This window comes from Schistocerca nitens, chromosome 5 (genome assembly GCF_023898315.1).
Source record: "Schistocerca nitens isolate TAMUIC-IGC-003100 chromosome 5, iqSchNite1.1, whole genome shotgun sequence".
In the NCBI taxonomy this organism is placed as follows: Eukaryota; Metazoa; Arthropoda; class Insecta; order Orthoptera; family Acrididae; genus Schistocerca; species Schistocerca nitens.
In genome coordinates, this window is record NC_064618.1 from 675988227 (window position 1) to 676001427 (window position 13201).

Genomic DNA, 13201 nt, shown 5'->3' on the forward strand with positions numbered 1-13201 from the left:
TATCTATAGCGTTAGAGAACTTCAAACGTATCTCGTCATTCCTTAGTACTTCCGTATCCCACTTCTTTGCGTATTGATTCTTCCTGACTAATGTCTTGAACTTCAGCCTACTCTTCATCACTACTATATTGTGATCTGAGTCTATATCTGCTCCTGGGTACGCCTTACGGTCCAGTATCTGATTTCGGAATCTCTGTCTGACCATGATGTAATCTAATTTAAATCTTCCTGTATCTCCCGGCCTTTTCCTAGTATACCTCCTCCTCTTGTGATTCTTGCACAGGGTATTCGCTATTACCAGCTGAAACTTGTTACAGAACTCAATTAGTCTTTCTCCTCTTTCATTCCTCGCCCCAAGCCCATATTCTCCTGTAACCTTTTCTTCTACTCCTTCCCCTACAACTGCATTCCAGGCGCCCATGACTATTAGATTTTCGTCCCCCTTTACATACTGCATTACCCTTTCAGTATCCTCATACACTTTCTCTATCTGTTCATCTTCAGCTTGCGAACTATCGTTGTCGGTGTTGGTCTGCTGTCGATTTTGATTAGAACAACCCGTTCACTGAACTGTTCACAGTAACACACCCTCTGCCCTACCTTCCTATTCATAACGAATCCTACACCTGTTATACCATTTTCTGCTGCTGTTGATATTACCCGATACTCATCTGACCAGAAATCCTTGTCTTCCTTCCACTTCACTTCACTGACCCCTACTATATCTAGATTGAGCCTTTGCATTTCCCTTTTCAGATTTTCTAGTTTCCCTACCACGTTCAAGCTTCTGACATTCCACGCCCCGACTCGTAGAACGTTACCCTTTCGTTGATTATGCAATCTTTTTCTCATGGTAACCTCCCCCTTGGCAGTCCCCTCCCGGAGATCCGAATGGGGGACTATTCCGGAATCTTTTGCCAATGGAGAGATCATCATGACACTTCTTCAATAACAGGCCACATGTCCTGTGGATACACGTTACGTGTCTTTAATGCAGTGGTTTCCATTGCCTTCTGCATCCTCATGTCGTTGATCATTGCTGATTCTTCCGCCTTTAGGGGCAATTTCCCACCCCTAGGACAAGAGAGTGCCCTGAAACTCTATCCGCTCCTCCGCTCTCTTTGACAAGGCCGTTGGCAGAATGAGGCTGACTTCTTATGCCGGAAGTCTTCGGCCGCCAATGCTGATTATTTATCAAAATTCAGACAGTGGCGGGGATCGAACCCGGGACCGAAGACGTTTTGATTATGAATCAAAGACGCTACCCCTAGACCACGGGTCAAATACTTACCATTTACCACTATTTAACAGGCCAATTAGTCAAGATGTAGAGTGGAAGGCTGGGCTCGGTTGTGACCAACGGAATTTTTTCAACTGTTTTCAAATTTATTTACATGCCTGCAAATAAAACTCAAGCAATATAGAAATGTAAATAATTAAACTGGTTTTCTTAAAACTAATAAATCTAATTTGAGCTGTCTTGCAATAAATGCGCTTCAATAAAGTCTGTCAAGTTTTAAAATTAGCAGCACTTAGTGTGGCAATAATAGTAACTGGCACCCAACAGAATCTTAAAGGATCAGAATCAATTGTAGCAGCACAATACGAATGACAGCTTGTATTTGTCACTCTACACAAGCATCGTAGCAGCTCATAAAAGACGGGCCGAATACACTGTGTAGGCAAAGAACCCTCGCATGCACTGGGCAGCCTCTCTAACCTTTCCAACACCCCCTCCCCCACCCTCCTTCCCCATTCACACCCACAACACGTCCCCCACACATTGCTGCTTAACCCGTCCAGATCAAAAGTGATGTCCGCCACAGAGTTGCTGTTGGTTCCTCCAGAAACAAGTCATCATTTTTCAGGACGTAACTGTCCGCTCATCAAGGAGCAACCAGGGCCACCCAACTGGAGGAGCAGAACAGCGGCGGCCGCTTTAAAGTCGGCGGGCCGTGACTGTTACTGAGCGTCCCGAATATCGGAACAGTTACCTATGATAAGGTAGCACGGGCTTTGGCTCCTCCCGGGTTTTCCCACTCCTTCCAAATCATGTCCTGTGCCATATTATAAATCTCCCAACCTCCTCAAACACGTGGAATACCTTCGCCAGTGCCAGCCGGATTGGCCGAGCGGTTCTAGGCGCTTCAGTCTGGAACCGCGCGACCGCTACGGTCGCAGGTTCGAATCGTGCGTCGGGCATGGATGTGTGTGATGTTTTTAGGTTAGTTAGGTTTAACTAGTTCTAAATTCTAGGGGACGGATGAAATGGCTCTGAGCACTATGGGACTTAACATCTGTGGTAATCAGTCCCCTATAATTAGAACTACTGAAACCTAACTAACCTAAGGACACCACACACATCCATGCCCGAGGCAGGATTCGAATCTGCGACCGTAGTGGTCGGGCGGTTCCAGAGTGAAGCGCCTAGAACCGCTTGGCCGGAACTGATGACCTTCGATGTTAAGTCGCATAGTGCTCAGAGCCATTTGAATTATTTTGAACCTTCACCATGTTTCCCACAAAATCAGATCTCAACACCCCTCTGTGTATCTCATCGTTGAGAACCTTGATCTGCTGCCGCGTCTCTATTATTACATACCACCTTCATTGTATCTCCAAGCAGTGCATGTCTTTTCCCGTGGTAATTTCATCTACCAATCTGGAGCAACAGTGCCTTGATGAGCTTGTGGATAGTATGCCACGACGAATACTGGCATGCATCAATGCAAGAGGACGTGCTACAGGGTACCGGTGTGTACAGCAATCTGGACCACTACCTCTGAAGGTCTCGCTGTACGGTGGTACAACAAGCAATGTGTGGTTTTCAAGAGCAATAAAAAGGGCGGAAATGATGTTTATGAAGATCTCTACTCCAATTTTATGCACTGGTTCCGGAACTCTCGGAAAAGAGGTGATGCAAAACTTTTTTTTTGATCTGTGTATGTAGGCCTGTCAAGTTGGTGATTTGGTGATGTAATTGTAGGGACAGCTACACAAGCCAGGTAGCTGGTGACATACATACAGCTGAGTTTCGATGCTACAGCAAGGCGATGATGCAGTTGGTGATGGGCATACTGTGCATACCAGGCTGGTGACGGTGAGTCAGCTGCAGCTGTGGTGTTGGTGGAGCTACAGGAGAGTGGTGGTGGTGACTGTGTCGCAGGCTGGGCGTGCACGCGGCGGTGGAGCGGCTGCTGGTGAGCGACGGGGCGCGCGCCACGGACCGCGGCGTGGTGCTGGCGGCGCGCCGCTGCCCGCTGCTGACGCACCTGCAGCTGGCCGGCTGCGGCGCCAGCGTCTCCACCGGCGCCGTCGCCGAGGTCGCCACCCGCTGTGCCAACCTGCAGCACCTCGACCTCACCGGTAAGTCCGCCGCGCCACTCTACCGTCCAGGAGATAAACAGCTGCAAAGCAAGGATGCAACCGCACCGCTACAGTAGTAATTTTGGGGCACGATGCGATTTTCGTGCAGCCTCGGTAGCTCGACCGATCCCAGGAGCAACGATTATCGTTGCGATATCGTTCTGACTATGTAAGCGTAGACCAGATGTGACTTGAATTCATAGTATCGACGGCAGTTGAGCGATATACACTACTGGCCACTAAAATTGGTACACCAGGAAGAAATGCAGATGATAAACGGGTATTCATTGCACAAATATATCACACTAGAACTGACATTTGATTACATTTTCACGCAATTTGTATGCATAGATCCTGAGAAATCAGTACCCAGAACAACCACCTCTGGCCATCATAACGGCCTTGATACGCCTGGGCATTGAGTCAAACAGAGCTTGTATGGCGTGTACACGTACAGCTGCCCATGCAGCTTCAACACGATACCACAGTTCACCAAGTGTAGTGACTGGCGTATTGTGACGAGCCAGTTGGTGGACCACCATTGATCAGACGTTTACAATTGGTGCGAGATCTGGAGAATGTGCTGGCCAGGGCAGCAGTCGAACATTTTCTGTATCCAGAAAGGCCCGTACAGGACTTGCAACATGCGGTCGTGCATTATCCTGCTGAAATGTAGGATTTCGCAGGGATCGAATGAAGGGTAGTGCCACGGCTCGTAACACATCTGAAATGTAACGTCCACTGTTCAAAGTGCCGTCAATGCGAACAAGAACTGACCGAGACGTGTAACCAATGGCACCCCATACCATCACGCCGGGTGGTACGCCAGTATGGCGATGACGAATACACGCTTCCAATGTGCGTTCACCACGATGTCGCCAAACACGGATGCGACCATCATGATGCTGTAAACAGAACCTGGATTCATCCGATAAAATGACGTTTTGCCATTAGTGCACCCAGGTTCGTCGTTGACTACACCGTCGCAGGCGCTCCTGTCTGTGATGCAGCATCGAAGGTAACCGCAGCCATGGTCTCCAAGTTGATAGTCCATGCTCCTGCAAACGTCGCCGAACTGTTCTTGCAGATGGTTATTGTCTTGTAAACGTCCCCAACTGTTGACTCAGGGGTCGAGACGTGGCTGCACGATCCGTTACAGCCATGCGGATAAGATGCCTGTCATCTCGACTGCTAGTGATACGAGGCCGTTGGGATCCAGCACGGCGTTCAGTATTACCCTCCTGAACCCACCGATTCTATGTTCCGCTCACACTCATTGGATCTCGACCAACGCGAGCAGCAGTGTCGCGATACGATAAACCGCAGCCGCGATAGGCTACAATCCGACCTTTATCGAAGACGGAAACGTGATGGTACGCATTTCTCCTCCTTACACGAGGCATCACTACAACGTTTCGCCAGGCAACGCCGGTCAACTGCTGTTTGTGTGTGAGAAATCGGTTGGAAACTTTCCTCATGTCAGCATGTTGTAGGTGTCGCCACCGGCGTCAACCTTGTGTGAATCCTGTGAAAAGCTAATCATTTGTATATCACAGCAACTTCTTCCCGTCGGTTAAATTTTGCGTCTGTAGCACGTCATCTTCGTGGTGTAGCAATTTTAATGGCCAGTAGTGTACAACGTGAAAATTATTTAAACCGACAAACTCTCGGAGTTTGCACAGGACACCAAAACAAACGTTTTTCCCTAATTTCACAATTACATGTGAGCATTATTAAACCCACAAAGGGCGTAATCCTTCTCAACACTCGTGCTATTGTGCATACTACGAGAACGAATCAGACAAATGTAAGAAACGTCCTTCGTGAACAATTATTAATCCATTTCACTTCCAGCGTGTGCACAGCCCGGAACCAGATGATTATCCACTCAAAGCACAGCTTTTGCAGTGGTACCCGACACAGCGTATTATGTGTCCTAATATTCCGTCCTCTGTGCTGTTTACAGATGAAGCAACTTTCTGGCGTCATTGGGTCTTCAACATGCACAATTCGATGTTTTGAGTGAGGTTAAGCTACAAGCCACACTTAGTAGCGCTCATCAGTTGCAGCCCTACGTGAATGTGTGGGTAGATTCTGTTGGTGACTATTTAATTGAGCCATTATCCCCTACCTACACCATTAAATGACAGGTATCATTACCAGGTCATCACTACTGCATTGCCAGAGTTGCTGGATGACGTGCCACTCGCTACAAGACAGCTCGTGCGGCTCCAGCGTGACAGGCCACCGCCGCATTCCAGTCGTCCTGTGAATCGATTCTTGAACCGACAGTTTTCTTCGGTGTCCCGTGTAACCTCTCAGAGTATGTCAGTCTCTACAATTTTTCCCTGTATACCAAATAAATTAATAAGCGTGCGGCGGCGCGGTTCTTTTCCGTCCCTTTACGACGGACATGCACCTACCTGTGAACATTGTCTCAGCAGATCATCAGTAGGAAAGCCCAGTGAAACCTACTGTACTTCGACGTGAACCAGGCTGCAATTTAAGTCACTAATCTACGTTTCGGGAGAAAGTTTCACAAGAAATGAAAGGTTGGAAATTTTGTCCTCGATTAATATATTCTGAAACTTAGGTGAACAAGTATCACTGCCAAGCCCGTGCTTGTCTTAACATAGTCACTCACAATCCCTTTCACTCATGTTAGCAAGTTTATGGTGTTGCATTTTCCGAAAACGTAATAGCTACAAAAATACTGATTGTTTTTGATTGAGAATGCTGGCCAAATATTAAGTATGTCGGTACCTAATGCAGTCACAGATTTTAGCCACCGACCTGCTCCGAAATATCTACACGCCCATCGGAATAATTATGCCGTTACTTTACCACACTTTCGATGTATGACACACTGCTAGATCCGGCAACTTATCGTTTCCGTCGGAACTACTACTACACACGTCCGAACTGTTTCATGGCTAGGCTCCCACTCCTCTCTAGAATACTGTAAGTCTTCTCTACTAGCAGAGAAAGGCGCGCGAAGAATATTGCTTTACTATTAGTCAGTTTACTCAACAGCCAATAGCAAAAAAACACTCGCCCGCGTCAATCCGCGTAACCATTCGCAAATTAGTAAACCTAACGACTGCACTTTTTACCGACGTAATTATCTAATATGCTGAAGTTTTGCTTATGCATAAAGTTATTTACTATTGTTATTTATGCCTGAAATAACTTTCCCTTTACCATAAACTTACTTTACAAATCTATTCTACAAAAATACCCTTTGTCCACATCCATACTTCTTCGAAATGTTCCCACACTAAATCCTACTACATAACTCCTTAAATAATTATCTTCATATTAACCTTAATCCACACTCACGCATCATTCATACTGCTAAAACACATTTATAACACTTTACATACACAACAAAGACATAATAACACTTTATGAAAATACTAGAACAGTTTATGAAAAACATTCTATTATTTTAGTACCCTCTAGTGGGCACAATCGAAACTAAAATCACAGTCCCCCTATCCAATATTGTCCTCTATCGGCTGATACATAAATTACGTGCGCATCCAGTCTCGCGTCACCATCTGGCACTATCCAGCTCTGAGACACATCTCCCACTTAACCGCCTCCAAGGCAGGATCGGTATACGGCGCTACGCCTCAAGCGGTGGTAATGATCCGCCAAGGTAAATAAAACGGGCCAGTATGCTGTTGTAGAAGCAAATTTAAAAGAACGCAAAATGCCAAAGTTTGACCAAGTTCAACAGTAGCTCGAAAGTTTGCGCGAACCTCAATGCGACATGCTTTTAATAATTGCCAAAACGAAACTCTGCCTCGAAATCTGGCACAAAATCCATAGAGATTCTGGTCATATGTAAAGTACGCCAGCGGCAAGAGGCAATCAATGCTTTCACTGAAAAATAACAATGCTGACGTTATTGATGACACTGCCACTAAAGGCGAATCACTAAACAAGCTTTTTCCGAAACTCTTTCACGAAAAAACACGATAAAAATATTCCAGAATTCCAATCTAGAACAGCTGACAACACAAGTAACTTAGAAGTAGATATCCTTGGTGTAGCGAAGCAGCTTAAATTGCTTAATAAAGGCAAAGCCTCCAGTCCTGATTCAGAGTATAGATTCGTGAAATTTCCATCACCAACTTCCTCCTTCGAGTGTGAAAATATTCTCTTGGCGTCCATCTTTATAGGGAGGTATGATCACCATGATAAAATAACAGAAATCTGAGCTCGCACAGAAACGTTTAAGTACTCGTTTTCACTGCATGCCGTTCGAGAGTGGAATAGAGAAACAGCTTGAAGCTGGTTCATTGAGCACTCTGCCAGGCGGTTAACTGTGAATTGCAGTGTAATCATGTAGAGTTAGATGTAGATGTATGGGTTAAACAACTGACTCAGCTCGATTGGAACGGCGATAGGCAATCTTTAGTCTTAAACATTTTCTATTTACTTGCGCAATCAGTATTGCAGTATTTTAGGAATGACAATATTTCCCACCTGGACTGTTATTAGAGGCCTCTGTTAATCCATTTAGGACAGAGGGAGGGCAACCGGGCATGAATAACTTGAATAATGGTAACTGAAACCAACAGCGTCGAAACTGGTAGCATGTTTTGAATAAACGACCTTGGTTTACAATACAGCTATTGGTTTCAATCATTATTCGAGTTATTAGAGGTATCTGTCTATTCATAATCGGAACATCAGCCTGTTGTGCCTTTCACAAATGACAGCCCACTATGAAGTGCAACATGGATTCTCGTTGCTTTCGAAGGTTCACTGTCCTCGAGTCAACCATATTTGTATACGCGGTGTAAAAACTAACTACACAGATTTGTGCAGCTATTAAAGGAGATAAAAAGAACATTTCTGTTATTTGACAGAAACGTTATAGGTGCCCCACACCTCGGATAGGGGTTCTTGAAGGATTTGACACTAGAATGTTCTTGGAACAATGTTGATATTGCGTTGACTGCTTCGTATGCAACACGTTGACGTTCGAATTCCAACACAACTACACCTTATTCCTAGGAAGTGTAAGTTTTCATTCCACATTCCTGACTAAAAAATTCACATTATTATTGCTTATGTTGTGTTGAACAAGGAAGTTTTTACTGATGTTTACACGCTATTGATGGGTGCTTACAATCTAAGTAATTTAGCTGATATGCATCTCATTCTTGAGGAGGGACGTTGCAACAGTCGAGCATCGAGGTACCTGTATGCAGAACGATTTCCAGAGAGGAGCTTAGCAAATCATGTCACATTTCAAATACTTGACAGTCAACTTCATGAAACAGGGTCCGTTAGACCAGACCGATGGCAAACTGAAAGAACTCGCAGTGTGCTAACTTTACAGTTTGTGGAACCTGTATTACGGCAAACTGAGGACAACCCCAGTACAAGTACGCGATCCCTAGCCAAGGACAAGAAACTAAATACCTCCAACGCCAATGTGTGGGAAGTCCTACACGAGACGGGCATGCGTCCTATCAAGTATCAGAACGTACCAGACCTATCAACTAATGACTTACCCCAGCGCGTGGAATTCTGCAAATGCTGTCTGCGCCAATTTTAAAATCCCTGGTTCCAAACATATTGTTCTTTCGCTGACGAGGCTGTCTTCACAAGGAAAGGAACAGTCAACAGCCACAGTAGCTACGTTTCGGAGACAGAAAATAGTTAGGCAATGCGTTTCACCCACCATCAACAGAGATTTACGATAAATATGATTGCTGTTGTTGTTCAGGCCATAGCTTCTGCCCAACCCGCTCACTGGACTAAATTACCGTACCTTTCCCCGTGAAGTATTGTGGGAAATATTGGAGAATGTCCTGGTAGAACTCAGGCAATCATTATGGTTCCAGCATGGGAATCCCTCCCACGTTAAAGTCAGGCGATATTTAAATGGTGTTTTCCCAGCTGTTGAAGAAACAGATATCGAATTTCGCCTTGATTTACGTTTAAAACTCTCTGTGGAAATGTCCATAACGTTGCATTTCAGGCTGCATGCCGGCCGGAGTGGGCGAGCGGTTCTAGGCGCTACAGTCTGGAACAGCGCTACAAGGATGAAATCTAGCGAGGTGCGCACTGATAAGCCACTTTATTCGCATTCCAGATCACAGTGATTCAAATACCCGTCCGTTCATTTAGAATTAGATTTTCCGTGAATTCCCTAAACCTCTTAAGCCGAATGCTGGGATGGCTCGTCTGAAAGGGTCGACCTGTATCCTGACCCATCCTTCCCCAATTCCAGATACTGTTCCGTCTCTAACGACCTACTCATCGATGGAACGTTAAACACTTCCTTCTTTCCTTCTACACCTGCCACTACATATACATAACCTAAATACTTCGTACCATTTCTATTTTCTTTCCTATTTCACTTCTAAATGAGAAACAGCTATCTGTATGCTTTCGTACGAGTCGTGATTTACTTTATGTCCGCAGTTTTTAGGCAGGATGTATGTTGCTGATAGCAAAATCGTTCTTCAATCAGGCGCAAAAGCCGGTTCTCAACTTCTCAGTATTATTTCCCGAAAACAATGTCTTCTCCCTTCCAGTGTTTATTTGACCTCACGAAACGTTTCCTTAGTATTCATGTGTTGATCAAATCTATCGGGAACAAATATAACAGCACGCCTCCTCACTGCTTCGATGTCTTCCTTTAATCCAAGCCACTGGAGATCATAACAAACTCGAGCATTACCCAAGATTGGGCTGTACAAGTGTTCTGTTCGTAGTCTCCTTTATATAAGAGTTACAATTTCCCAGAATAAGCCCACACCGACAATCTGCCATCTCCAGAGTCGATCTTATGTACTCGTTCCATTTCGTGTCTCTTTGCAACGTTACTCCCAGGTATGCAATCGACGCGGATTTGTCAAGCATTACGCAACTAATCCTGTATTCAAACATTTCCCCTACTCATCTGCAGTAACTTGAGCTTTTGCTCATTCATCACACCAATTAGAAATTATATCCTAGTCACCATGTATCCTCGTACGGACAGTCAGTGACGGTACTTTCTCGTCCGCTAAAGCGTCACCGGCCAACAGTCGCCGGTTGCTGCTCAACCTGTCCGTTTGTGAGCTCAAACACACTTCCCCGACGCACTCCTGAGGATCTCTTTACCTCTGCTGCATACTCGCCGTCCATGAAACCATACTGTATTGTATTAATTAAAAAATCTTCGAGCCTCTCATATACGTGAGAACCTATTCCGTCTTTTCAGACGTTCCTTAAAACCTTGCAGTGTGGCACTGGGTCAAAAGCTTTCCGAAAATCTAGGATAATGGAGTCTGCCTGTTTGCTTTCATCCATATTTTTCAGGACATCGTACAAAAAAAAGGGCAAGCTGAGCTTCATATGAGATATGTTTCCGAAATGAAATTTGAGTGTCGGGATAAATAAATTGTCTGTTACCTTATTTTCTGTCATTAATTCGATACTGGGTTGATGAAAGCTGAGGGAGCAGAAGTGAGTTAATATTTTATTTTGTTTGGTATAACCAATAAAACCATTCAAAAAGTTAACATGTATCCGATTACACTGGCCGTCATAAAAACCGTACAATGCAAGCAGCCAACGGTTCTGATAATGGCCAGTGTAGGCCGATGTAGATTAACGTTTTGAAGCATTTTGTGATTGTGCCAAATTTCAAATTAAAACAAATTATTAACAAATTAGTCACTTACATTGACCAGCGACAAATTGTCATAGTTTTCGAAAATCTGTGAATAATTGTTCAAGGTTACTATATTTTCAATGTGGGTGTATTTATCTCAATGTAGAATAATCGATCTTCAGGCACCTTACAGGTATTTGGTAATCGAACTACATAGGCAGTATATGACGTCTCCCGATAGAGAACATCACAAAAGTGTTCTCCAGCTATCAACATACCCGAAAAAACTTCAGCTGATTAACGCAACCGAACTACCGATTCCACCGACTGAAAGTGAACAGCTAGATCAATGGTGAAGAAAGATATGTAAATAAATGAAATACACCCGAAGATGGATCCGTAAGACCTGAAGTATAAGGGAAGATCAAAAAGTTTTCATTCGAAGAGGGTACAATTCAAAAGCGGTATGTAAAGTTAGGGGAAGTTTACGAGGGACTTCTGCAACCGATGTTAATGTATAGCTTGGCAGGGAAGGGGGAAGAAGGCTGTTAAATATGCCTCGTGGCGGCAGTGTGCAGGAGGTCGAGCGGTCAAGATTTGATAGTGGGCATCCACGGCTGCCGTTAAATGAAAAAACAGGAAATTAAGTACAATCAACATGATATATTTCAATATACGGAGTACAAAGGGCGGGCCTAGGGTCGGAAGTTAAAAGATTTAGGCCAGTCTATGAGGTCGAATAATTAATTAAAACGGGCAACGGAAGGAGAAGTGGTTCATGTTAATTTACATTGGTGGCCGGTCGTGAAAGGCAGAGCCAGAGGCTCTTCCTTCCAAGAAGACGTCTGTTCTGCTCGAGGTCTGGATTACAAGAGAGAGAAGCACGTACGTTCTGCTCCGCAGGACGCTCCGGCGTCCACACACGTGATCGGTATTCTGCGCACGCTGCTGGCTAAAATCAATGGCGTGAATTCGCTAGCAGTTTCAGCAGAGGGCTCAGGCCGTCTCCTGTCAGCAGCTTTAACTGGACAGAACCGCCTCGGTTTCGAAAGGCAAGCGACTTGTGTCACGTAGACACGGCGTGAATTACTCTGGGAGAAAACTTGTAAATTTCTTAAACCAATCCCCTAAAATATTCCTTGACTGGCTGCCATCCTGTACAGGTAAGGGAATCAGGCAAAATCGCCGTGAGCATCGATGCAGCCATTCCATCGACGCACCAGGGTGATGTCAGAAGTTTGTTAAATCGCCGTGTCCTGCTGTGTGCAGAAGTCAGCAACTGCGCATCCTCGTTCGACTGGTACCGTCGACCATTCAAGGCCTTTCGTAAGGAACGGAAGCCGTGATAATCACACTGGGAGATACCTTGACTGTGAGGCGGGCGTTCGTCTTTCACTCGTCCATACTCGATGAGGCTGGCCTCCCAGATAGACCGGCGTGTTGTGTCGAACCACGACAAGGACGGAAGTCGGCGCACCACTCCACAACGTTGGTTTTCATTAGACATGCTGTACCATATACATTCTTCTTTGTCGGATGGACGTCTTACCGTGGTTTTCCATCGGCAGCAGAGAAAAGAGTAACAGCATATTGGTCTTGTTTGGACGCACTTGGTTATAACGTCGCCATAGTTAAAGTCTCCACATTTACCGCACGCATGTCGGGAAGAGCTGAAGACCACACTAATCCCTTGCCTGTATGTCGGTGCTTATGTGTATAGCCGCATCGGAGTCGCGCTACGTTGCACACCCGCTGCAGCAGCGCCCTCAAGCGGAAAAATTTTGATCGACCGTTATACAGTGTAGCACATTACGCATATATTTGGCTACTAAACATACTTTCTCTATACCACTACCAGCTTCACATTTGATAACAATTGATAAATGTAAGTTTCGTCGTTCCAAGCTGAATCATAGTGCAACTTCTTTTACCAAAACTGTTTCACTGAGGAATAAGTGCCGGTCGGTGTGGCCGAGCTGTTCTAGGCGCTTCGGTCTGGAACCGCGCGACCGCTACGGTCGCAGGTTCGAATCCTGCCTCGGGCATGGATGTGTGTGATGCCCTTAGGTTAGTTAGGTTTAAGTAGTTCTAAGTTCAGATGTTAAGTCCCATAGTGCTCAGAGCCATTTGGACCATTTTTTTGATGAGTAAGTATCGTACTTTGGCTCCTCCTTTAAATCGTCGTACAGACATCAAAATAACATGTGCTGA

The 13201-nt window shown here is 45.1% G+C and overlaps 1 protein-coding gene across 1 annotated transcript in view; it reads left to right on the plus strand.

Annotated features, from left to right (window-relative positions):
* LOC126260650 (F-box/LRR-repeat protein 7-like) overlaps positions 1–13201 on the plus strand; it is a gene marked incomplete at its 5' end in the record, with an annotated part of 240820 nt that overhangs the window by 34406 nt on the left and 193213 nt on the right. Inside the window, one exon of the mRNA XM_049957987.1 lies at positions 3167–3366. Coding sequence (XP_049813944.1) covers positions 3167–3366 — 200 coding nt within the window. The remainder of the gene's footprint in view (positions 1–3166; positions 3367–13201) is intronic.